Here is a 25290-nt window from a genome sequence, read left to right as displayed (position 1 = left end):
CCCCTGGCCCTGCACAGCCCCCCCAGCAATCCCCCCGTGCCCCAGAGCTGCTCCTGCTCAAGGAGCTGCTCGGGGAGGCCGAGCACTGGAGCTGCCTGGAGATGGGGTGCTGGCACAGGAGTGAGCCCCTCTCTGTCCCCCAGCCCGGGGGCTGCTCCCTGCAGGGGTCACAGATGTCACCAAGTCCCAGGGAAGCAGGACGTGCTGTTTGTGGTGTAAACCATCATCATCATCATCATCATCATCCTGATGTTTCCTTGGCAAAGCTCCCCCTCCCCACACAGGGGCTGCTGTGTCTCCCTGAGCTCTCCCACCTCAGCCCGTGCCAGGCCCTGCAGACAACTGATGATGAAACTTTCTGCTTTTCCTGTCTGCTGGGATTTTGCTTGATTTATGTTTTTATCCTTGCTGAGGGCCCAGCAGTGCAGGGCTCCAGGGAGCTCAGGGCTTTTTAACAGCTATAACAAATACTGAAAACTCCAGTTAATGCTTTTCTATTTGTGCCTTTTCATCTCCAGCTCTCAAAAACTGCTTTGAAAACATCAATTAAGCTTCCTGTTGTCTGTTGTCAAGATCAGCGGGGGAGGAAACTGAGGCACAGGTAAAAATTATCTGAAGTCTTCTAACACTATTACAGTGATTGAGTCACCTTGTTTTGGGCCTCTGGATGCAGGAGACCTCGGCTCTGGTTCTGTATTGCCATTCAGGCAGGTGGGGGTGCCAGTGGTTTTTGAAAAATGTGCTGTTAAGCTGACAAAAATGTAGAGAATTGTCACTCCTGAGCTTTGGGGCTGGAAGGAATCCTCATCCTGAGGCTGAATTAGCTGGGAGTGGTGGCTGGAAAGGGCTCTGGAGCTCAGGAGGTCCTGGGAGATGGGACCTGGCTGAGTCTGGGAACGTCCCAGGGATGGAGATGTCCCACAGCCTCTCTGGGTGCTGGATCCATTGGGTCTGGATGTTGCATTAATGGAGAAGCTGCTCCCAGTGTCCACTCTGAGCCTCCCCAGCTACAAACTGTGGCTTTTGCCTCTTGTTTGATCACCTGCGCTGCTGGACACAGTCCTTGTGCATTTGTCTGTGTGACATAAACTCCACATTCCTTCATCACCAGAGTCACAGGATCCAGAATGGCCTGGGTGGGAAGGACCTTAATTTTTTGATGCACTTCTGAAGTGTTTGATATCTTGTACTAAAACTGAAGCCAGGCTTTAACAACTGTGATGTTTGTAAGGGAAATAAAAATTGTTCTTGTCTGTCCTGTGAAGAATTGATGAAATTAATTTTTTTTTTTTTTTACAGGAACAGGGAGTCAAGAAATGAGTCCTGTGTATTTTGGAGTGTTGGTCTGCCATGGCCAGTGCTGCATCCCCAGGTAAGGTGGCAGTGACCCAGCTGCCAGGTGTTCCTGGGTGTGAAGTGCCCCAGTGGTCAGTGCTGTGGGGATGGTGAAAGTCTCATGGGACAGGTTTTATTTCATCCCCTAAGTGAGTGAAACAGCACTGTCTGCATGATGCACAGCAATGGTGGGGCACAGGGGAATGGGAGAAGTGATAACCAGTGATTAAAATTAACCAGGCAGTGTTTAATATCTAATGAGTGGCTTTGTATTAGGGTAAAATGTCAGTGCTGGGATTTCCTGCTGGGTGGCAGAGCTGCCTGCAGGGTCAGGACACTGGATTTTAGAGATTGCAGTGTCACAGCAAAGCTTTGCACAATTGCTTCAGTGACCCTTGGTGCTGTATGAAAGACACAGATTTAAATGTGAGATAAAATCACCCTAAGATGTTTGGTGGGGTGGGAAGGGCGTGGGAGGAAGTGGAGAAACACGTTTGGGGAAGGGAGAGGAGTTGTGTTGGTTGGGAGCCCTGTGCAGCCCTGAGCAAAGCTGCAGCATCCAGACACAGGGCAGGATCCTTCAGGTGTGAATTGTGAACCCCACCTGCTGCTCCTGTGGGAGCCAGGAGCCCCTGTCCCTCTGCCCTGCTGCTTCAGCTGCCTCTTGAGTCCTTCAGCTGCCTCCTGGCTCTACTGGGGACGAGCCCCTTGTCCATCCTGGGATTTCTGTTGAGTGCACACCTGCAGGTAGGTGTGTGTGGGATTTGGAGGGTCAGAGCCCTGTGTTGGGAGCCATTCCTTTCCCTGCTCTGAGGTGTGTCACAGCTCAGCATTGTCCCCCTGGGGCCCAGAGGCCACACGTGACGCTGGAGTTCCCACTGCAAGTGTTCATCTGCTGCAGCGGAAACCATCCTGCTGCTCTCGCAGTGCATGAGTAACCTGCCACCGTGCCACGGTCACCGTCCCCTTGTCACCTGGCCTGGGGCAGGCACAGGCACGAGAAGGGATGGGAATGATGATTCAGGGCTGGGGCATGAGGAGCTCTGCTGCTGTTCCTCAGGTCCTTGGGCTCCCAGAGCTGCCTGGGCATGGAGGGGACAGCTCTGGGTCATTGTCATTCACTGCTGTGCAAAGCCCACCAAGCTTCCCCGTGCCCCTAGGCCTTCAGAGCACCCTCCTGGGTCAGGGCCTGCTGCAGTCTCTGCTGCCCTCCCTCTGCATGAACCCAGCAGGACCCTCCTGTCTCCTGTGCCTGCTCAAGGTGAGCCACTCCTGCTCCCCTTCCAGCGCTCACCTGAGCTCCCCAGACCCTGTTTTGTGTCCAAGTCCCCTTCCAGCACTCACCTGGGCTCCCCATCCTGTTCCCTCTCCAGGTCCTGCTCCCCTTCCAGCACTCACCTGGGCTCCCCAGCACCTGTCCTTGGGAACAGCTGTGCAAGAATAGCTGTTTATGCACATAAAAGCATAAATGCCAGTGCTTCCGTCCTGGTTTTGGCTGGGATAGTGTTCATTTTCTTCCCAGTACCTGGCCCAGGGCTGTGTTTTGGATTTAGCATGGGAATAATGTAGATAACAACCGATGTTGTGGTTGTGGCTGAGTTGTGCTTACTCCAAATCAAGGACGTTTCAGTTTCCCAGGCTCTGCCAGTGAGCAGGGGCACAAGGAGCTGGGTGGGATCATGGCCAGGAGAGGCCGGAGGGATATTCCATTCCACAGAACATCCTGCCAGTGCAGAAACTGGGGGGAGCTGGGACCTGTCTGTCCCTGCTGTGGGAGGGATGAGCTGGGTCAGGGGTGGTGAACGACTCTTGGGCACTCTGGCAGGGAGGAATTCCAATCTCCCAGAACCCTCCCAGGCTGCAGGAAGTGCTGCGGTGGCTTCAGGTTCATCCTCCAGCACATCTGCAAGGGCATGCAATGACTCTGTGTCAGGCAGAGCCTCCAGCCTTGGGAGGAGATGAAGCCTGGCGGCACCAAGCAGCCGCGACCGTGGCTCATCCCATGGCGGCTCCAAGGAAGATGGGGCCTGCCCCGTGTGTCCCCTGCATGTCCCCTACGTGGGAGGGCACCACATCCTGCTGCTGGCTGTGCTCTGGTGCCGAGGGGAGGCCGTGGGGGCGGGGAGGGGAGCACGGAAGCGGGGTGTGCCGCGCCGTGCTGCGCCGCGCCGGGCCTCCCGCGCCTCGTGCTCCTTTGTTCCAGCCCAGGCCGCGCCATCCCCGCGGCCCCAGCCCGGCCTCTCTCCCCCACAGGCGCCAACCCTCGGCCTCTCATCCTCCTCTTGGAGCAGGCTTCTCTCAGGGGCCTCTTGGCCACGCTTTCCCCCATCCAGCGGTTGTTTTAAGCAAATGTTATCATTTTAGATTTCCTCACAGCATCGGTGGGTTTGGGGATAAACATCCTGCTGGATCTGCCCGTTCTGTCGGCTCGCGCGGCCACGCCAGGGCCCTGCCATGTCACCCTGGCCACGTTGTCACCAGTGGGGCCCTGCACAGCGCCATGAGTGCCCCTGGAGCTAACGGCCTGGGGAGTTAGAGCCCTTTTGCGGATTATTTGCTTTATTCGGATTGCTCTGTTTATTAGAATTTGGTTATTCGGATTATTCGGTTTATTCGGATTATTCGGTTTATTCGCATCAGGGTAGGGCCTGGAGCCCCCCAGGGGGACAAGAGCCCTCCTGGAGCCCCCCTGGGAGAAGAGGACCCCTGGGGAAGGGTGGCTGTCATAGAGGGGTCATTGGAGTCTCCTCTCCCTGGGGCTCACCGGGTTTGAGGACAATACCCGGTACCGTGCCCGCGGCCCCGGGGGCTCAGGGCTGATGGAGCCTTTGGGGATTCGGGGGGTTTTGCCCCCGGTATCGCAGCGGAGCGGGGGGCGCCGGGCCGCGTCACTGGCGGGGATCCCCGCTGTCGCCCCCGTTTGCCGGGGGTGTTTTCCCGGTCCCGTTTCCCCCCCAGGGCCCCCCCGGCCCCGGGAGGCGGCGGCGGCCCCGCCCCGCCCGCGCGTTCCCGCCAGCGGCGGCCAATGGGCGCGCACGGGGCGCGCGCGGGGCTTTTCCGCGCCAAACTCCAAAGCCCGCGGAAAGCGCGCGCGGCACCGGCACCGGCTCCGGCACCGCACCCGGTGAGTCCGCCGGGACCCCCGGCACCGGTACCGGCACCGCACCCGGTGAGTCCGCGGGACCCCCAGCCCCAATCCCGGCACCGCACCCGGTGAGTCCGCCGGGACCCCCAGCCCCGGCACCGCACCCGGTGAGTTCGCCGGGATCCCCGGCACCGGCACCGCACCCGGTGAATCCGCCCTGACCCCCAGCCCCGGCACAGCCGCCCATGGCGCTGCCGCCGCGGGCCGGGGAGCGGCCGGGGGCACCGGGAGCGGGAGGGCAGCGAGGGGCGCGGGGGTTTCCCCGCCCTGCCCGGGGGGTGCGGGAAGCGGCGGGAGCGCTCCGCGGTGCCCGGGCGGTGACAGCTGGGTCTGGTGCCCCGGAGGGGTCGCGTCGCTCGGGGCTGCGACAGCGGGACCGACCCCCGTCCCCGAACGGGCCCGCGGGAGGGGGTGTGGCCGTCAGGGGCGGTGCCGGCGGCACCGGTGCCCGGCGGGCCCGGGGAGTGGCATCGCCCCGGGGGCTGCGCGGGGATGACGCGGCGGGGCTGGGGCGGGTCCGGGCGCGGCGGGGTCGCTGACGCCCCGCCGTTCCCCGCCTGTCCCGGGCGGGTGTGCGGCCGGGGGGCCGCGGGCCGCGTTCTGCCGGTGACGGCCCCTTTAAGACCACGCGCTTCGCCCCCTACCCCCTTTATCCCCTCTGCCATTTGCATGATCGCGCGAGACTTGGCGCGTGGGCGCGGCGGGCGGGTTTCAATTGTGGCGCGAGATACGGCCGGCGCGAGCGGAGCCGTTAGGCTCCCGCGTGGGAGGGCGGGGCCGGCCCCTCGCAGCCAATCAACGGCCGAGCCGGCCGGGCCGGCGGCCAATGGCGTGCGGCGGGCTCGTGAGGGGGGCGCGGCCGCGGGTGCGGGCCCGCCCCGGCGGTGCCGCCGCTGAGCGCGGTCCCATTCCCGGGGCAGCGCCGGCGCCATGTGGATCCAGGTGCGCACCATGGACGGCAGCCAGACGCACCGCGTGGACTCCCTCTCCAAGCTCACCAAGGTGGAGGGGCTGCGCCTGCGGATACACGAGGTGTTCGGCGTGGAGCCCCACCGGCAGCGGCTCTTCTACCGCGGCAAGCAGGTACCGGCGCGGCGCGGGCATTGACAGCGGGGAGCGGCAGCAGCGCGGTGCCGGACACCCCAGCCGGGCCCTGCTCCCCTCCAGCTGGGGACGGGTGTTCTAATTTATTTATTTTTAATTGCGTGGAAATAAGGGGTTTTGCTGCCATCTAGTGATCCCCGCTCCTTCCCGCGTCCGTGGGTTTGCCAGGACAGGAGCCCGCTGCAGAATTGCCTTTATTCTTACTTTGCTTTACTGTTTTCTACCTAATGTGTTGCTCTTCTGCCTTGACATCGCCTTTATGAAGTGTCTGCAAATTACCAGTGGTTTTATGGTCTTTAAAGTACTTAATGTTTTTGAGCCTTGCAAGTTACACCGCTCTGAAAGCCATAAAGATCTAATTTTCCTTTGTAAATTGGGAAAAGCATCTCATGATTTTGAAGTTTCTCAGCTGATATCAAATTCTCACTGGGTACAGAACACTTCAGTGGCTCAGTGCTGTATTATGTTCTCAATAATACGTTTACAATTGCTGTTGCACAGCTGTTTTATTCCCTGTCAGTTCATAATGTAACTAAATTAGCAGTGAAGTCAATCAAAACCATTTAAAAATACAATTGATGTAGTCTACCTAGTCCTATGCTGCTAAACCTTCGTGCTAGAGAAACTCCTAAGCTGGTGTTTGGTTGATCACAGGATTAATTTCAGGAAAAGCAGCGGGATGCTGAGCTGGCTGCAGATGGACAATTTTTTCTAGCTGCTTTTCTTTCTGTTTTAGGCAGTCCTGAGCTAACTGTACTCTGTAATTAGCAGGTGTGACACCTGGACTAGCCTCAGTCTAAGCTCAGGTACCAGCTCTAGCATAAACAGAGGCCTGTAGGATGGTGTGGCATCACCTTTCTGTTGGGTTGGTGTAGATTTGGGTGCATTAATGACCCATTTGTGTTGTAGATCGAGTGATAAGGGAGGTTGGTTCAGGGCAGGTGCCACCTGTCAGCCCGTCCCTGAGGTCTGGGGTTAAGCAGGTTTTCAGAAGTGGCGACTTTCATTCAGTTTGCCCTTGCCCTCCAAAGGGAACCCCTCCTCCTGCAGCTCCAGTGTTCCCTGGCTCGGGCAGGAACGTGACCCAGCCTCTCTCGGGCCTTGTTCCCATTGTGCTTTGTCTGGCTGTTGGAAGCCCTGCAAATGTTCCATTTCTTACCCGTGAGCGTTTGTCAGCGGGGTTAGGAAATTAGCTGTTAGTTCAAACCTGCCTCCTTTGTTTGAGGTTTGTCCTCGGTGCTGGGCTCTTCTCTCTGCCCGTGCTTTGAGCTCCTGTGGTTTCCTGTGCTGTTCCTGTGCTCTTCCATTTCACTTTGCACCTGTTGTCACTCGTGTCCTCTGCTGCTGTTCCCGTGTTGGTGACGCTGTGTCCTGCCTGAGAAGGAACAACCCATTCCTGGTGTGTTCTTCTGCACCTCGAGGAGTTTTCATCTCTGAACCAGCAAAAAGCTCAGACCTCTTCCTGTGCAGTCAGATTTCCAGGGATTGTTCCACAGCCATTTGATGCCATAAATCAGAATTGAATTATCATAGTGATTCCTGTGAAGTGTAAATTTTTGTGGTTTTGCTCTGCTTCCCCCTGATAGAGAACAAAGCTCCAGGGATTGCTTTTTCTGGTGGTTTAGGCTGGAAAGGGATGATCATTTCCTGTATAATTTCTTAGTCAGACCTTAAATATGTGGGGAAGCTTGTCTGAACTTCTGACTGCTCCGTGGGCTCCAGCCTTACATGTTAACTCTAAAATGGTTGTGCTCCTTTGAGCTCTTGAGAGGTTATTGAGGGGCCTCTTTCAGCCTCTGCACTTCTCTTTTTGCAGGGGCAGGGTCCTGATTTGACTACAAACTGTGCCAGATAAACTCTTAGAATTAGAGGGAGTGTGAAATTGGAACACACCAGGCTACGCTGAAGAGCGATCGAGTGGTTTCAAGTTGAATTGACTCTTTTTTGATTTTACTTTCGATGGAAAAAATGTGTGTTTGCTGGGAGAAAAGTGTGTGATTAACTCTGGCTTCTACTTAATGCTATGAATTATGGTGTAACAATTCGTAGCATTATGGAGATGGTGTAACAACAATCTGGATCACACACAATTAAAATATAAAGACAAGCTGCATTAGCATTTGGGATGTGTCTGAATTGAGGAAGAAATAATTTTTTTTTGTAGGTAATGTGGAATTATCTTTGAATCCTGACAGGAACGTGGAGGGTCTGTGGTTGTTTAATTGTAGGGAATGTGCTGCAAACTTTTCCAGATCTCCTAGAGGCTGGGTAGCGAGTCCAGAGCAGCATGGCCGCCTTGCTCTGGCAGACTGAAAAAAAAAAAGCATTTAAATATCAGGGGCTGAGAGAGAAGAAGGGCCCAGATCTGGCTGGTAATGGTTCCCAAGCCACGTGGTGGATGTTGGCGGGCTCTGAGCTCGATGGGAGGCTGGAGGCAGCGCGGCGCAGGCGGCGAGGGGCGCGGTGAGCGGTGACCGGGTCCGTGACCGGGTCCGTGAGCGGCTCCGTCAGCGGCTCCGTCAGCGGCTCCGTCAGCGGCTCCGTCAGCGGCTCCGTCAGCGGTTCCGTGAGCAGTTCCATCAGCGGCTCCGTGAGCGGGTCCGTCAGCGGTTCCGTGAGCAGATCCGTCAGCGGGTCCGTCAGCAGCTCCCTGCTTTCCCTGCAGATGGAAGACGGGCACTCCCTGTTCGATTACAGCGTGGGGCTGAACGACATCGTGCAGCTGCTGGTCAGACAAAGCCCGGCCGCGCTGCCTGCTGGCAGCAAGGACAAGGACCCCGAGCTCTCGGACAGCGACTCCGGCTGCGGCTCCGGCCCCAGCGAGTCCGACAAGAGCTCCCACAACGGGGAGGCTGCGCTGGAGCTGGAGGGACAGCCGGGCACGGCCGCCCAGCCCGACTGGGCAGACCCCTGCTTCGGCCTCTACAAGGTGGGTGCTCGCACGCCGGGAGCCCTCGGACCGCGCCTGGCCTGGGGAATCGTTCTCCGTGCTGGGGAATCGCTGAAAATCTTCCGCACTCCAGTTGTGTGGGCAGTGCCTTTCTTCCTCTCAAACACCCCGACAACAAAGGCAGAAATACCAACCAAGCCACAAACCAATTCAATGCAAAACGCTGTAGGTCCAAAAGCTTAATTTTTTCATTTTGTCCTTTGAAATTAAACTACAATACACTATTTTTTTTTTTAAGTATTCAGAGTGTCTGGTTTGATTCTTTTACAAATTTTCCCAGTATTTTTGCTTGGAGTCACTACATTTGTCAAAGCTGAAACTTTCTTGAATGGACAAAAGAAAATCTCGAGCAGCTGTTCAGAATAATTTTATTTCTCTGTTTCAATGGGTTTTTTTGCAGATCTAGTGATTGTCTTTGCCAGGTTACGAGCAAGACACTTTGAAACTCTATTACAGACTAACCAATAATGGTTTGGGCTCACCAGCAAGGCTGGGTTTACATGTGCTGGTGTGGAATGGATTTATAACCTTACAAATTCAACCTAAGCAGACTGTAGGGCTGCACAACAGGACCAGGAGAACAGAGGAAATCTTAATTTTAAGGGTGGTCACTTAAATATCTTGATGATGGTGCAGTTCTCGAGATGGTTAAATCTTTAAGTAGATTGGAAATGAATACCTAATTTGCAGATCCCTTTTGGTGAGCTGTGCTCTTGACTCTGTACAGATCAATGACCTGGTGGATGCTCGGGACACGGACATGGGAGCGTGGTTTGAAGCCACAGTTGTGAATGTAACCAGGAAAAAACCCACCACTGGATCAGCTGAGAGCTGCACAGACCCTGACCAGCCCACAGCTGTCCCTGAAGAGGATGTGATTTATCATGTGAAATATGATGAGTGAGTTTTTGTTTTGTTGCCTTCTTGGCCAATAAAGTCATTGGGGTCATGATGTTGATGGGAAATTTTATTGCAGATATTGCACAAATTAAAACAGAACTGGGCAGTGACACAGTCATTATGTCATTGGGCCCTGGCAACTGTAAGGTTGTTTTGCAGTTGGAATTCTGGAATTGCAGTTGGGGGCTGGAATCATGTTTTTATGGATACCAGCATTTACAGGGAATGCTGGTGTCCAAGGGTTGAAGGGAGGCAATAATATCAAAGTCAGACTGGTTGGTTCTGGCTGTGTCAATCATGTTTTTAAGGATACCAGCATTTACAGGGAATGCTGGTGTCCAAGGGTGGAAGGGAGGCAATAATATCAAAGTCAGACTGGTTGGTTCTGGCTGTGTCAATCATGTTTTTAAGGATACCAGCATTTACAGGGAATGCTGGTGTCCAAGGGTGGAAGGGAGGCAATAATATCAAAGTCAGACTGGTTGGTTCTGGCTGTGTCTGTGTGGGAGGAGATTTTATCCTTGATGATATTCTTGTGTTGCACAGCAAAATCACCCTGTCAGCATAACACCTGTTCCTCCCCAGAGCTGATGTTGAATGTGATTTCTGTTGTGTCCCTCCCTTCAAGTTACCCAGAGAATGGGGTGGTGCAGATGAGCTCGGGCAACGTGCGGGCGCGGGCACGGACCATCCTCAAGTGGCACCAGCTGGAGGTGGGGCAGGTGGTGATGGTCAACTACAACCCTGATGAGCCCAAGGAGAGGGGCTTCTGGTACGATGCTGAGATCCTGCAGAAAAGGGAAACCAAAACCACCAGGGAGCTCAATGCAAAGATATTACTTGGGTAAGCTGTTCATGTGGGATAAATGGAATTTTCCTGCTCTGCTTCAGCTTTCTGAGGTCTGAGTGGCTCTGCTGGCGTCTGTGAACTCGAGCTGTGGGATACTTCCAAACTCTGATCTCTTCTCACCTTCTTCTAGGGAAGCTGGTGATTCCTTGAACGACTGCACAATTATATTAGTGGATGAAATCTATAAAATTGAAGAGCCAGGCACTGCTTCTCCCATCAGTTCTGGAACCCCAAAACGTGAGTCTGACGTGGAGTTCTTGCATGTCTGTCTTACCTTGTCATGTCCTGCCAGTTGTCTCTGTGAGGGTGAAAGGTTTAAGGGCTCCAAGTCACGTTCAGCTGTGCCTCCTTTGACCATTTCCAGTGGATCTTGGCTCTTGCTGAGTATGGTTTGTGTTTGCCCACAGGACAGAGTGGACCCGTGTGTAAAGCCTGCAAGGACAACCCAAACAAGACCTGCAGGGTCTGTGCTTGTCACATCTGTGGAGGGAAGCAGGATCCAGATAAGCAGCTCATGTGTGACGAGTGTGACATGGCCTTCCACATCTACTGCCTGAACCCTCCCCTCAGCAGAATCCCAGATGATGAGGACTGGTAGGTTCTGAGGAGGTGTGTGGGGTGTCACAGTTACATCTAATTAGGAACAGGGATGTGGGTGTTTAAGGTTTTTTTTGGTTTTTTTTTTGTAAAACTTCATAGCTTTTCATGAGCTTAATGAGAGCAGGTTTTAAGCCCATGGCTTGCACACTCCTTTTCCTAGTTTAGGGATCTGGATGCCTTTTTTGTGTACCTGCCTAAGGGCAGGGCTTGGAGCAGCCTGGGATATAGAGGAGGGTATCCCTGCCATGGCAGGGCTTGGAATGAGAGGAGCTTTAAGATCCTTCCAGCCCAAACCAGCCTGGGATCCAAAGAGGACCAAATGAGAGCTTGATGCTGGGAGGATTCAGCTGTGCACTGGCTTTTATGGGTCACTGCAGGCAGGCCCCATCATCAGATCAGGCAGGTTTGTGCATGAGATTTGTGCAGTGAGAGTTGTGGGTAGTGAAATACATCCTTCAATAGACAGAGTCAGTTGAAATGCACTGGTTTGTTCCCTCAGTGTTTCAATACTGTATACAATGATTTTATAGACAGAGTCAGTTGAAATGCACTGGTTTGTTCCCTCAGTGTTTCAATACTGTATGCAATGATTTTATATCACAGCTGTTTCCTGATACATCTGCACAGGAGCTGTTGTAGGTTAAATTCCAGCATGGAAAGTGTTTCCATGTCCTGTCTGGTTTCACATGGGGAAATTGTAACATAACTCACTGTGGTTGGAGGAAATGTTCCTAACTGAAAGCTTTGCTACTTGTTAATTTTCACTGACTTTAGGTATTGCCCTGAATGTCGAAATGATGCAAGTGAGGTGGTTTTAGCAGGAGAGAAATTAAAAGAAAGTAAAAAGAAACAAAAGATGGCATCTGCTAATTCCTCCTCCCGGAGAGACTGGGGCAAGGTCAGTCCAAAGCTGTTTTACTTGGGGTTGTGTTTGTTCCTTTGGGCTCTTGGCTGATGCTGCTCTCTGCCCAGGGCATGGCGTGTGTGGGGCGCACCAAGGAATGCACCATCGTCCCCTCCAACCACTATGGACCAATCCCTGGCATCCCCGTGGGCACCATGTGGAAATTCAGAGTTCAGGTATGAGGCTGAATCCTGGCCTGACCTGCTGTGGGGAAAAATTGGGGTTACCCAGCTCCTGCAAGAAGCTGAAACAGTTAATGTGGAAATGTGTGTGTCACTGGATATATGGAAGTGCAGCAGGAAAAGAATTCTGGCTTTGTCTGGATCAAGTGTTCCATAACTAATGCTGCATTGTTGGACCATCAAGTGCTGGTTTATTTTGTTGTAGTGCTCTTTTTGGTAACTCAAAAACCCCAAAGCAAGCGGATTTGTTCCCAGTGGTTTGTCCTGGAGGTGTGCAGTGTGCCCTGCCAAGGGTGTCTTAAATATCCACGTACATGAAACAGAAGGTTTCTCATCCTGTTAGAAAGCTGGGGCAGAAAAAAGCACTGGCTTATCCAGATCTTGTTTTCAGGCATTGAGGGAAGGCTGCTATTACAACTCTTTCAAAACTTGATACAAATATTTAATATCTGTATTATTCTTAAATACCTGGAGCATTTTAATAAGCAATTTCAGTAAGAAATATCCAGATAGTTAGATTTGCACACAAACCTTATCCAGGTGTTCAATTTACTGATACAGTCAGTGCCTTATTTTTTAGAAGCATTTTTATTTTTCTTCCTTCTGTCTGGAGCTTTTTGGGGGATGATGGTGAGAGCAGCTTCCCCCTGTGACACATGGAAAGCAAATGTGAAGTGGCACAGTTGGTTCAGCTCACACCCAGTGCTGGTGGGGCCTGCTGAGGGCAGGTGCCTCCAGAGCTGATTTTGTCTCCCAGGTGAGCGAGTCTGGGGTGCACAGGCCCCACGTGGCAGGGATCCACGGCAGGAGCAACGATGGGGCCTACTCCTTGGTGCTGGCAGGAGGATATGAAGATGACATCGTGAGTGGATTCTGATTATTTATGCACACAACCAAACAAACCTGTTGAAACTCCACACCAAACACTTGCCCAGCTTCACCCATTTCCTTCAGAAGCAAACAAGGCAAGGAAAAACTGCCTTGATCTGTGCCAGCCTGAGGCACAGGATCATCCCAACCCAGTTTGATATCCCTGTGTCAGCTTTTGATCCCAGAGTTCTGAAAAAACTGAAGTGGTCTGTGCCAGCCTGAGGCACAGGATCATCCCAACCCAGTTTGATATCCCTGTGTCAGCTTTTGATCCCAGAGTTCTGACTTTTCAAGGTCTGCCTTACACCCACATTGGAACAGTCTCGTGGGCTGTGCTGCCAGCTGTTCACTTGCAGCAGATCCTGTGTGAGCCTGGGCTGCTCAGGGGTGTGACAAGACAGCATTGTCACCATTGTCACCTGATGTCCTCTCCTGGCAGCCTGAGGGACAACCAGAGACTGGCCCAGTCTGGGAGCTTAAATACACAGGAAGCATCTTTCCTCTTTGAGAATGCCCTGCTAAACCTACCTGGTTGAAAGACTCTCCTGCTTTTGTTGAATTCTTTTTGTGGCTGTGAAATCCACCCGTGTTCATTTCAGGATCACGGGAATTCCTTCACCTACACGGGCAGTGGGGGCCGGGACCTGTCTGGGAACAAGCGCACGGCAGAGCAGTCCTGTGACCAGAAACTCACCAACATGAACAGGTTGGCAATGTCTGTGCTCCATTCTGGCCTCAGCACCTGGCACTCTGTCAGCACAGGGGTTGTTGGGCTGTTTAAGCTTTGGAACAAGGGCCAGAGTTGGGTCTGGGCTGTGGTTTGGCTGCAGATCAGTTACAGAATGGGAATGCTCCTTTCAGTGCCCTGCAAGGGGACGGAACTGGGTGGGCTTGGTGTCACCTGCAATACTGGCTGACACTTAAAGAACAGAGCAATAAATTGGTGTGGGAGTTCTGCTCTCTCCTGGAGACCTTTGCAGCCACTGGAAGCCAGACCATTTGTAATTCTGAGCTGTTACTCTCAATAAGCCTGGGCTTGAGTGGAGGAGCTGCTCTGGGCCGGTGCATTGGGGTCATGCCATGAACAATTAACTGTGCCCCCATCAGGAGGGTCCCTGAGTGCAGAGGTGTCAGTGTCACACACAGGGGTTCCATGGCAGTCACACACTGAACTCTGGCCTCTCCTGCAGGGCCCTGGCTCTGAACTGCAGTGCCCCCATCAACGACAAGCACGGGGCCGAGGCCAAGGACTGGCGGGCGGGGAAGCCGGTCCGGGTGGTCAGGAACGTCAAGGGAGGCAAGCACAGCAAGTATGCTCCTCTGGAGGGCAACAGATACGATGGCATCTACAAGGTGAGGAGGGCTGAGCTGGGAAAAGAGCGTGTGCTCGTGGCCAGGGGGCTTGGACAGAGGGTGATGGCCTTGCTGTGGCTTTTGCAGGTGGTGAAATACTGGCCTGAGACGGGGAAATCTGGGTTCCTGGTGTGGCGTTACCTGCTGAGGAGGGACGATGAAGAACCTGCTCCTTGGACCAAAGAGGGGAAGGACAGGATGAAAAAGCTTGGCCTGACAATGCAGGTACTGCCCTGGGACATCACCTGGAATCTCAACTTGATGGAGAGCAGGGATTCTTCTGTTACATGCTCCTTAGCTAAAAATTGAGATTAATAAATGCTTTCGGTCTGCTGAGTTGTTTGTTTTTATACACCGAGAAGCTAAAAGGACAAAACTCACTTTGTTTCTGGTATGGAATTTCTATAGGCTGTGAAGTGCTTCCCTACAGCAGGGATCTGTTGCTTAAATAGATTAAAAGTGCCCCTGGAGCTGTTCTCCAGAGGTCACTCTTGGACCTGTCTCGGTCTGCAAGTCTGACCCGGTGTGTTGGCATTGAATGATCTTTGATTTGTTTCCCTGCAGTATCCTGAAGGATATTTGGAAGCTGTTGCAAACAAAGACAAGGAAAAAGAAAATAATGGAGATGATGAGTTTGATACCCCAGGGAAAGGGAAGAGGAAAAGGAAATCAGCAGGTTTGTGGAGTAGGCAAGTGGATCTAGAAAACCTTGGAGGTTTCTGTGCATTTTACTTGGTTACTCTTTTCAGGTGGCTTTTTGGTTTTTTAAAAAAAATCTTTGTGTTTTCTTTCAGGTAGGGAGGAAACACCCATCTCCTCTCCAGCAGGGACTCCAAAGAAAACTAAAGTTGAGCCATACAAGCTGACATCCCAGCAGAAATCTCTTATAAAAAGTGATGAAGCCAATGAAAAACTGTGGAATGAAGTCCTGGAGGCTCTCAAAGATGGACCGGTACCTTGGGCATTTCCCCCCAGCTGTAGTTGTGCTGTCCCCAGCCACACACCCTTGACTGAATTAAAGAACAGCCTCAGACCTAAAATTATTTATTTTAGTGTAAACACCCCCAGCAGGTTTAATGGGACAGATTGTGCATATTAAGATTGGTTGAGAATCTTTCTATGATCAATTGCATTTAATGGTGGGGGTTTGGGTTAATTTATCTTTCAGCACTAAGCTGATTGAATGTTCTCTTTGCAGAAATTTCTGAATAAAGTGGAGGAGGCCTTTCTGTGTATTTGCTGTCAGGAGGTCGTGTTCAGGCCAGTCACCACCGTGTGCCAGCACAACGTCTGCAAGGTGGGCTGGGCTCTGCTGGGCTGGGCTGCTGGGGAGGAATTGTTCCCTGGGAGGGTGGGCAGGCCTGGGATGGAACTCCCAGAGCAGCTGGGGCTGCCCCTGGATCCCTGCAGTGCCCAGGCCAGGCTGGACAGGGCTTGGAGCAGCCTGGGACAGTGGGAGGTGTCCCTGCCATGGCAGGGGTGGCCCTGGATGGGCTTTGAGGTCCCTCCATGCTCAGCCAGGCTGGAATTCCTGATCTCTGCTGTGTCCAGCAGCACTGGCTGGGTTGGGTTTAATGTCCCTCCATCCCAATCAGGCAGGAGTTCTCTGCTCCCTGCTGTGTCCAGCAGCATTGGGATGGGATTTGGGGTCTCTCCATGTCCATCCAGGCTGGGAGAGGTCAGTTCCCTGCTCTCTGCTGTGTCCAGCAGCATTGGGGTGGGATTTAGGGTCTCTCCATCCCAGCCAGGCTGGGAGAGATCAGTTCCCTGCTCTCTGCTGTGTCCAGCAGCAATGGCTGGGTGGGATTTAGGGTCTCTCCATCCCAGCCAGGCTGGAATTCCCTGCTCTCTGCTGTGTCCAGCATCACTGGGGTGGATTTAAGGTCTCTCCATCCCAGCCCTGCTCTCTGCTGTGTCCAGCAGCAGCAATGCTCCCAGCTGGGAGCGCAGTGCCCCTGCTCTCTCTGATCCCATCCCACGAGTCTCAGGGCTGGCTCTCTGTGTCAGAGCTGTCCCCAGCGAGCCCAGCTCAGCTCCCTGTCCCTGACCCTGCTCTCTCCTGTCCCCAGGACTGCCTGGACAGGTCCTTCAAGGCCTCTGTGTTCAGCTGCCCCGCGTGCCGCTACGAGCTGGGCCGCAGCTACAGCATGGAGGTGAACGAGGCCCTGCAGAGCGTCCTGGCCCAGCTCTTCCCCGGCTACGGCAGCGGCCGGTGATCCCCCAGAGCACTTCTCCCTCCCTGCTCCCTCCCTGCCTGCCTGCCACACCCACCCCGGGCTTAATTTAAAGCAAAAAAAAAAAAAAGGTTAGTCTGTGTTTTCTCCCGCCCGCCCCCCCCAGCAAAACAATGGTTTGAAGTCTTCCTGGTTTTGAAAACAAACCTGTAAACTCCAAGGATGATCCTTTTGTACGTTCGTGGGTTTTGTTTTTGTTCTCTGTGTTGAACTTTGCAGTTTTATTTTTGTTTTTTCATCCCCTCAAACCTGCCATTCATCAGTACAGAATTATTTGTTTCTAATAATGGACTGAAAGTGCTTCCGGTGAGGCTGCTAATGATGAGGAAAGTTCTCAGAGTGCCCCTCTGCCCCCTTTATTTTTATTTTTTATTCCAAAAATGGCTTGGTTGCTAGAACAATCTTCACTGTCTGGGGATTTGGCCATCAAGGTAGACTCGTGCATCACCTTGGCAGCATTTTGATACTCAATTTGTACAAGTGGTTCCTGGCTTTGTACCACAAGTGGTTTTTTACTATTTTTTTGTAAGAACTGGGTTTTATACATTTGACAAAAAGCCATTTCCCGCTAATTTTGTATCTCAGAAGCAGAAGGCTGCTTGCTTAGAGCCAAGTGGTTGGAGCAATATGAAGTACTACCTCACTGGACTTCTCTTAGGGAAGGATTTGTTCAGCTGGGCGCTGTCCCCTGTCCCGAAATGCCATTGTGGAATATCCTAAAGCCATTCTTAAGTGCCTTTTGTCCTTTGCTGGAAGACTGGGCTCTGAATCACCATCAAGGTCTCCTTTTTTTTCATAAGCACTGAATTGTTGGGACTTGCCAGCCGGATTCTTTGGGAGCGTGGATCACTGTAGCTGTGTGTGATTAGTGGGGATTTGCAGAGGATCAGGTTTCCTAGTTATAGGTGTATTGGGGAGTTTTTTTTTCTTTGTTCGCTGCATTTCTACTTGGAAATGAAAAATAACCAATTCTGGCTTTTGTATGAACCGTTTTGTATTGGCCATGCCTGGAGAAGGCTCCCTTGGTCTCCCTCTAACATTACCAAAGTTTGCAGTTTGATACCTCAGCAAGACAGGGATGTTTTTAATCACACTTTTCTGCAGACAGACTGGAACAATTGTGCCTATTATTGGTTTCCTCAAATCTTACCCTTTGCAAAGTGATTATGTTAATATGTTAGGGAAAAAGACCCTGCAACATTTTATACGTTTTTTGGTGAATTTGTCAATTTTTTGTATAATGTGCAAGTTGATGTTCTCAAAATAAATATCTTTTCAGATGAATTGTTGACTGTTCTCCTTCAATTCTTTTGATCCAGAGTGGGTTTCCAGACCCAGTTCCTTGGTTGAATTTATGTCCCATTAAGCCAAGCCTTTTATTTTTCTAAGGGTTGAGATTTTCGTTATGATTTTTCACTGCAAGTTTGGCGAATCCTCATTTCCACTGCTCCAAAATCACAAACACCAACTGGCATTTGGAATTTTTTGTCCATTTAATGAATAAACTCCAAAACTGTTGCAAATGCCAAATCCTGCATCATATTTGAGGTGTTACAGGAACAAGGGTGAGCTTCTCCACAAACCAGAGGAATTAATTCAGCCACTGAGGTTTCCACAAAGGCAGATGAAGGAAATAAAGCACCATTAAGGTGGTAAAAACAAAAATCTCTGAAATGAAGCAGCACTAGCACCATCTGCCCTCTTTAAAATAAGTTTATTTTAAGGTCATTGTTAACGTGAAATACTTTCAGATATTTAGATTTCATTGCAAATGTCCTTGTGCTTTTTATTCTGTGTCGTGATGGGAAGAATTGAGGTGAGTGAGTGAAAAGTGAGAAAGTATTTCTGCATTTAAAATGCAATAACTGCAATGACTTCCTTCGTTCATTGGTTTTGCTGTTACTTGGAACTTGAAAAACAAACTTTGTTTCCTCCATAGGTGCCAATGTACTGTTCTGTTGGTGGCTTTTTTAAGCAACAATTACAATTCCCCTGCAAATTGGACACTTTGTGGTGAGATGTGCCAAAATTATCTGTCCCAAATTACAAAGCCCTAGCAGGGAAACGCCGGCGCTGCTCAGTGAGGGATTCCGTGCTGGGCGTGATGTGCTGGGCTGATGTTTCACCTCCCACCCTCACCCGGGGCCGTTCGTGGGGCAAATCCCCGAGATGGGAGCGGGAACAGAACAGAGTTTCCTGGGGAAAGACTGGGGGAGTGACAGCAGCAAAAACCCAACCGAGGAGCGGCTCCTGTTCTGGGAATTCCCAGCGCGGGCAGGGACTGCGAGCTCTGCTCGGCCTCACTGAGGGCAAATTGGCAAATTCGGGATGGGAACGAGCTGTGCCCGGACACCGGCGGGGACCGGGACCCGAAAGCTCCCCGGGCAGCGCCGGCCGAGCCTCGGCTCTGCCCGGGAGCGGCGGGGATGGGCACCGGTGGTCCCGGGACCCCCCGGTCAGTGCCGGTCCCCAATTCCCGCTGTCCCCCTCAATCCCTGCTTGTCTCCCCGTTAATCCCCGATGTCCCCCCCCGCTGTCCCCGCTGTGTCCCCCTCAGTCCCCGCCGTTCCCCGCCCGGCCGCGCGGGGGCGCGCGCGCTCGCCGCTCCCCCATTGGCGCAGCGCGGCCGCAGCGCCCCCGCCCCGCGCTGTGCGGCTCCTCACGTCCTCACCGCCCCGCCCCGCGCCTGACGGGCACCTCGCGCCGCCAATCAGCGCCCGCCCGGCTTCTGACTCGTCCAATTGACGCTGGGGGGCGGGCCGCCGGCCGCAGAAGGCGGCCTGCGATTGGCGGAAAGCGCGTGAGTGACGGGAGCGCTCCCTGCTGCCCCGCCCGTCGGTGGGCGGACCGTCGCTCCGCGCCGCCGACCAATCAACGCCCGCGCTTGCCTTGTTATTCGGCGATCGGGCTCACCACTGGCTGGACCCGCTGTCCGTCACCGGCGGCGCGGCCAATGGGCGCGAGGGCGGTGCCGCCCGCGGCCAATAGGCGCGGCGGGGAGGCGGGCGCAGGTGGTGGCCGCGGGGCGCTGCGCTCGCCTGGGCGCCCCCCCTTCGCTGCGCCCCCCGCGCCGCCGAGGGCCCCGCGCGCAGGTACGGCCGGACCGCGCCCCCGCCCCGCCACCGGCACCGCCACCGGCCCTGGCCCGAGCGGGCCCGCACCCCGCCACCCGCGCTGCGCCCCCCGCGCCGCCGGGCCCGCCGCCGCTCCCGGCCCCGGCCCCGGCCCCGCCGCTCCCGGCGCGGCCCCGTCCCCGCCGCTCCCTTCCGGGCCCGCGGCCCCCGCGCGGCCTCCCCCGCAGCCGGCCCGGACGGGCCCGCACCGGCCCCGCCGCGCTTTGTGTGGGTGGCACCCCCGGGGTCCCGGTGCCCCGAGCCGGGGCTGCCCGCGGGGATTCATCGCCCGCGGGGTTCGGGCCGCGCACGGGGATCAATGGCGATCCCGGGGGCTGGGGGCGAGCAGGAGCCGCCGCTGGCTCCGTGATTCGGTGCTGGGAAAACCGGGGGCAGGAAGGTGACAGCGGCCGGGGCTGGGCTGTTCTGTCGGCGCTTCCCTCCTCCGGCACTGTCAGAGCCTGGGCCCGGCCGCGGCGCTTCTCTCCCGTTCCTGTCAATTCCTCTGTCAATTCCTCCGTTCCTCTGTCAATTCCTCCGTCAATTTCTCTATAATTCCTCTGTCAATTCCTCTGTCAGTTCCTCGGTGTGACCCGCACAGCCCCGCTGTCCCCGGGCGCAGCCCGGGACCCTCGGGAGCTGCGGGGTTCGTGTGCCCGCCCCGGCCCAGCCGCTCCTGGGTGCGCAGCGGAGGGGATGGAGGGGATGGAGGGGATGGGGAACCCTTCAGGAAACCCAGCGGGGACAGGAGCCCGGGAGGGGCTGGAGCGGTGCCAGGGCTTGGCATGGGGCTCAGGGAATGGTGCTGGGCACTGCCCAAGGTGCTGGGCACTGCCAGGTTCCCCAGGGAATGGTCCCGGCCCTGCCCAGGGTGGGATTGTTGGGGGTCTGTGCAGGACCAGGGGCTGCGCTGCGTTCTCCTGTGAGTCCCTCCCAGTTTGGGACATTCTGGGATTCACCCAAAGGTGTTCTTGGCTTTCCTGGGTGGTTTTGAAGGTGTTGAGGAGCCAGGGGTGTTGCAGAGAGGCAGCTTTGGGCCCCTGTGTGCTGAGGAATGAGGGCACCAGTGAGGATCCATTTCATCCCTGCTCCCTGTGCCTTGGGATGGAGCTGCTGCTCTGCCCTGGGACGCTGCATCTGTGCTCTGTAACTCGTTTGGGCCAGAGGAAATCTCTGTTAGGGCAAGCATGACCCTCCCAAAACAAAGTTTCCTTTAACCCAAAAGAGCCAATTTTAAAATTGACTGAAACCTGATAGCGTTTCACCCACAACATTGCTTATTTCCCGGGAACTTTTGCTTTTTTCTCGTCACTTTCCTTTTCCGGTTTCACTGAAATTCACAGAGTCGGGGAAACCTCAGGCCTAGAATGCCAAACTCACAGTTACATTTTAGCAATGACATCAAGTAACTGTTGGAGGCCCCAGGAATTGCTCAGTGACAGCTTGGGCTTCCCTGTAACAAGAGAAGGAAGTTGGGGCGGGCCGACCAACTCCTGCAGTGCCAGAAGGATCCTGAAGGAATCCTGAAGGGATCTTCAAGGAATCCTGAAGGAATCCACGGCTGTTCCTGCCTCATGACAGGCAGGAGTTCCTCCCATGCAAAGGAGGTGTAGGTGGATATAAAGTGATTCCTTGTTCCAGAGCTGATGTTCGTGGATGAGACATTCACTGGAGCATCTTTTGACAGGAAAATTCTGTCTAACCCTACGTGGTGGATTGTTCTTTTTGTGCTGATTGGAAAGAGACAAATGCCTTGACTGGCCCAGTGGGACCGGAAAAACAAAAAAGTGTGTGTGTATATATATATATATATATATATATATATATATATATAAAAGTGTATATATATACATATATATATATATAGTGTATAAGTGTATATATATATATATAGTGTATAAGTGTGTATATATATATATAGTGTATAAGTGTATATATATATATATATATATATATATATGGTCCTATATATAAACATGATGTATGAAATATGTAATATATTAATATATATACAAAAGGACATAAAATATATTTATATATATAAAAAAATATATATATAGAAGGAGTCAGTTTTGTCAGTAAGTCAGAGCACTTTGGTAAAGACTCAAAGTATACAGGTCACGTTCCAAGTTTGGCTTTAGGATGAACGTGGGCTTTTATAAGTTAAAAAATTGAGCGTTTGATGGGAAGTCAGGAGCAAAATTCGCTTTCCCAGCCGTTTGCTGTAGATAATCCTGGCCATTGGTCATGGGAAGGGCTCACCTGAGCTGTGGGGACACTGCTGCTCTCGCTGGGAGCTGTTCTCAACTCCTGCCATGCACCAAGGAAAGATTAGGCTCAAGTGGGAGTTTCACAGCTCTGCAGGTGTTTTGGATCACCCAAAATACAGACAGCTCCTGAAAACGCGGAGCTATTTCCATATAAAAGGTCGTAAGAAATTTGCTGTGAGTTGGGAGAACCAGTTTGGCCAGCCCTGCTGGAAGGGCTCTGGGACGATTTCACGTTTATGCAGGGTTGTGTTTTATTTCCTCCTGGGACGTCCAGCAAACAGTGTCAGCATCAGGAGCCTCTGATTCACCTTGCAAGTTTAAATCTCATTTTTGAGAGCAGGCAATGCACCTGAGAGCAGAAATAATCATTGTGAGCCAGCCAGGCAGCAGGGGAGGGAAAGCTCTTGGCAGTCAGGAGAAACTTGGTGTTTCAATGAGTTCTGGGCAGTCAGGAGGAATCAGAACTGGTGGATTTCCCCTTCCTGACTCACCCAGGCTCAGGCTGTGCTGTGGGGAAGGGTTTGCGGAGCCTGTGCTGCCCTACGTTCCTTTGCCGGAGCATCTGTTAATAGCGAAGATGGATGGCAGCTAAATGTGTCACACAAGTGAGGGATTCGCTTAATGGCTTTGGATGTCACTGGGATCCTCCGGGGCTGCTGGAAGGAATTATTTGTCATCTGGTGAGGAATTCAAGGCGGTTTGTCCGTTTGCAGTAGCGGCTGAAATCCTGGATGCTGCAGAATGTTGGCAGGAATCCTGTCACTTCCCACAGGCTGGGGGATATTAATGACTTATCGCTGTGGGATATGAGAAAGGTGTTCCTCCCTCTTCAGTGCTCTCCACTAAACTGGTTGTTGCTTAATAAGATTTTCTCTTTTTAACCTTTGTTCTGGACCAAATATGTTCTGTCTTGTCACAGCTTAGGGGTAGAGCCATTTGCTACCATGGCTTAATGAAGGTGCTTATTTTCATTTATATTTTCATTTATATTTTCATTTATATTTTCATTTATATTTTCATTTATATTTTCATTTATATTTTCATTTATATTTTCATTTATATTTTCATTTATATTTTCATTTTCACTCTCCTGTGTAAATGAGGCAGCTCCTCAGCCATGCTCTCACTGGATTACACAGGAGGACACTTTGGTCTTCTGCCCTTCCTTGGGCTGGGTGTGCCTCACTCCTGGCAGAAGTGACCTGAAGCTTCGTTATTTTTATGTTTTATAAGGCTCATGAACAAGCCACAGCTCCCAGATCCTCAGAGAGCACAGGATTGCCCTTTTGTTCCTAAATCTCCTAGAAATCCTGCTTTTGAATATGGCCCAAGAAGTGGATGTTGGAGGTTGGTGGGGGGCTGAGGTGATTTCTGAGGCTTTCTGATATTCCTTCACAATTTTGGCTGCAGCCCAGGGCAGTGGAGAGGCCTTTGGTGAGGGTTGGGTGCAGATAAGAAGTTTTTGTGGAGTTTCCCACATTTGATCTCAGTTGGCAGAACAAGCAGCACAGCTTTACCCGGGCGGGGTGTGTCGAGTTTGGAGCTGCAGCTTCCATCCAGAGAGACCTGGATAAAGCAGAGCTGGGAGAGATCCAAATTGTCTCATTTCACCTCCACGCTCTGGGGTTAATTCAGGCTTTAAATTGTCACTCCTGGAGCTGCGGGTTTGGCTGAGAGGCGCGAGATGGGTGCGGGCTGGGAGAAGCCTGGGGGGGAATGAGGGACCTGGGGGTTCCTGGGCAGGTGAGCCAGGAAAGGGCTGGGGTACCTGGGGGTACTTGGGGGTACCTGGGGTACCTTTCCAGGTGAGCTGGGGCTCTGCAGGGCTGAGGTTCCTGGGCAGGTGAGCCAGGAAAGGGACTGGAGTTCCTTGGGGTACCTGTCCAGGTGAGCTGGGGAAGGCCTGGGGTTTCTGGGGGTTTCTGGGGATACCTGGGGGTACCTGTCCAGGTGAGCAGCAGTTCTGCAGGGCTGTGCTGGGCTGAGGTTTCTGGGGGTATTTGGGGGTACCTGTCCAGGTGGGATGGGGATCTTCAGGACCATGCTGGGCCGAGATTTCTGGGGATACCTGGGGGTTTTTGGGGCTACCTGTCCAGGTGAGCTGAGGTTTTGCAGGGCCATGGTGGTCTGGGGTTCCTGGGGGTTCCTGGGGTACCTGTCCAGGTGACCTGGGGTTCTGCAGGGCCGTGCCAGGCTGGGGTACCTGGGGGTATCTGGGGGTACCTTTCCAAGCTCGCTGCGGTTCTGCAGGGCCGTGCCAGGCTCGCTGCTGCCCTGCCCGAGCTCCGGGGCGTTCCCGGGACGTGGCGGCAGCTGGAAGTGGGTCAGTGTGTCACACCCCGCCCGGGCATTGCCTCGGGCACAAAACCAGCCCAGGGCTTCCTTTTGTATGGGCAGGGTGGTTAAAAACGCCGCTGACAGCCCCATTTGTTGAGGGCTTTTTGTTGTAAAAATCTAAAGGAGCTTAGGGAAGTTGCTGAGAACTCCAGGCTTTCTGTTCTGGCAGGGTTGTGGGAGGAAAACTGGAAATTGGTCCTTATTAAGGTGTTTTCTGATGCAGGAATCACCTTTTGGGCAAAGCTCTGCAGTGATCGAGGCTCCTGCTTGCTCTGCAAGGTTCTGATGTCCTTTCCTGTAGGAATAAACACTGAGGAGCTGCCTCATTTATACAGGAGAGTGATTGACCGATGAAAATATAAATGAAAATAAGCACCTTAATTAAGCCGTGGTAGCAAATGGCTCTGCCCCTAAGCTGTGACAAGTAATCGAGGCTCCTGCTTGCTCTGCAGGGTTCTGATGTCCTTTCCTGTAGGAATAAGCACTGTGGGATAGTTTATTTTAACACTTGCAGTGCTGCTGCCTTGGGTTGAGGTGCCATGGGTTAAAACTTGGGATTCCCGTTCAGATTGCACGGCTCAGCCCATGTGAAGTGCCTTTTATAACACCGGTTGAAGTTGCTTTTAGAGACTCCTGAAGCAGTGGAGACAATAAATGCAGCAGAGATAACTGGGGCCATGCAGCAAACTGAGCCTCCCGCAGTCCTTGGGAAGGCTGGGCCTCAGCGCTGCTTTGTGAACTGATTTCTGTGGTTTTGGGGTGACTTTATCTTGTCTGTTCAGTCAAACTGTTGAGTTTTTGAGGTTCTGATCTGGATTTAGTCAGAAATAACCATTACATGTTAGCTACCTTGCCTCAGGCAATAATCAACTGTTTTAAAGTCATCCAGATTTATTGCTCCTAAATGTAACCACTTTTTTTTTTTCCCTTTTAAATACAGTTTGTGACTAAATAATTTTGTTGCTAGAGAAGTGTGTGAGTAACTGTGCACTTGTACAGCAAAGAGGGTGTTTTGGGGGAAAATTTTGTTTTCCCTTAATGAGCTACATATGCTGCTTGATTTCAAGTACAGGAGGATCTGGAATTGTGGAGGAGTCTTGTGGAGTGTAAAATTTAATAGAAAATAACTCTCAATTTGTCAAA

General features: G+C 52.8%; 2 protein-coding genes across 3 annotated transcripts in view; both read left to right on the top strand.

Annotated features, from left to right (window-relative positions):
- Positions 1–541: 541 nt before the first annotated feature.
- Positions 542–17667, top strand: UHRF1 (ubiquitin like with PHD and ring finger domains 1). 2 transcript variants are annotated; one of them, XM_063161117.1, is made up of 17 exons: positions 542–601; positions 1300–1372; positions 8250–8513; positions 9262–9434; positions 10063–10278; positions 10415–10521; positions 10692–10878; positions 11659–11782; positions 11857–11964; positions 12728–12832; positions 13440–13546; positions 14031–14193; positions 14281–14418; positions 14758–14869; positions 14988–15145; positions 15392–15490; positions 16263–17667. In XM_063161117.1, the coding sequence occupies exons 3-17, from the start codon at positions 8250–8252 to the stop codon at positions 16407–16409; spliced, it is 2208 nt and encodes a 735-aa protein (XP_063017187.1). In that variant the 5' UTR covers positions 542–601; positions 1300–1372; the 3' UTR covers positions 16410–17667. The 2 variants fall into 2 exon arrangements, with proteins under 2 accessions (XP_063017187.1, XP_063017186.1); XM_063161116.1 differs by lacking the exons at positions 542–601; positions 1300–1372 and adding an exon at positions 5405–5563.
- Positions 17668–19451: 1784 nt separating this feature from the next.
- The window catches only part of KDM4B (lysine demethylase 4B), a 71359-nt gene continuing 65520 nt past the window's right edge, over positions 19452–25290 (top strand). Inside the window, exon 1 of the mRNA XM_063161110.1 lies at positions 19452–19519. The gene's annotated coding sequence lies outside the window, so the exon portion shown is untranslated. The remainder of the gene's footprint in view (positions 19520–25290) is intronic.

Source organism: Melospiza melodia, chromosome 7, assembly GCF_035770615.1.
Source record: "Melospiza melodia melodia isolate bMelMel2 chromosome 7, bMelMel2.pri, whole genome shotgun sequence".
Taxonomy (NCBI): Eukaryota; Metazoa; Chordata; class Aves; order Passeriformes; family Passerellidae; genus Melospiza; species Melospiza melodia.
The sequence above is the reverse complement of the archived record's forward strand: the minus strand, read 5'-3'. Positions and strand labels throughout refer to the sequence as shown.

What these genes read in the sequence shown, in the direction of transcription:
- UHRF1 (XM_063161116.1), top strand. Translation starts at nt 5,411, where the DNA reads ATGTGGATCCAGGTGCGCACCATGGACGGCAGCCAGACGCACCGCGTG. An exon ending in CCTGCTTCGGCCTCTACAAG is followed by an intron (nt 8,514 to 9,261) that starts GTGGGTGCTCGC and finishes GACTCTGTACAG; the next exon opens with ATCAATGACCTGGTGGATGC. An exon ending in AGCTTGGCCTGACAATGCAG is followed by an intron (nt 14,419 to 14,757) that starts GTACTGCCCTGG and finishes GTTTCCCTGCAG; the next exon opens with TATCCTGAAGGATATTTGGA.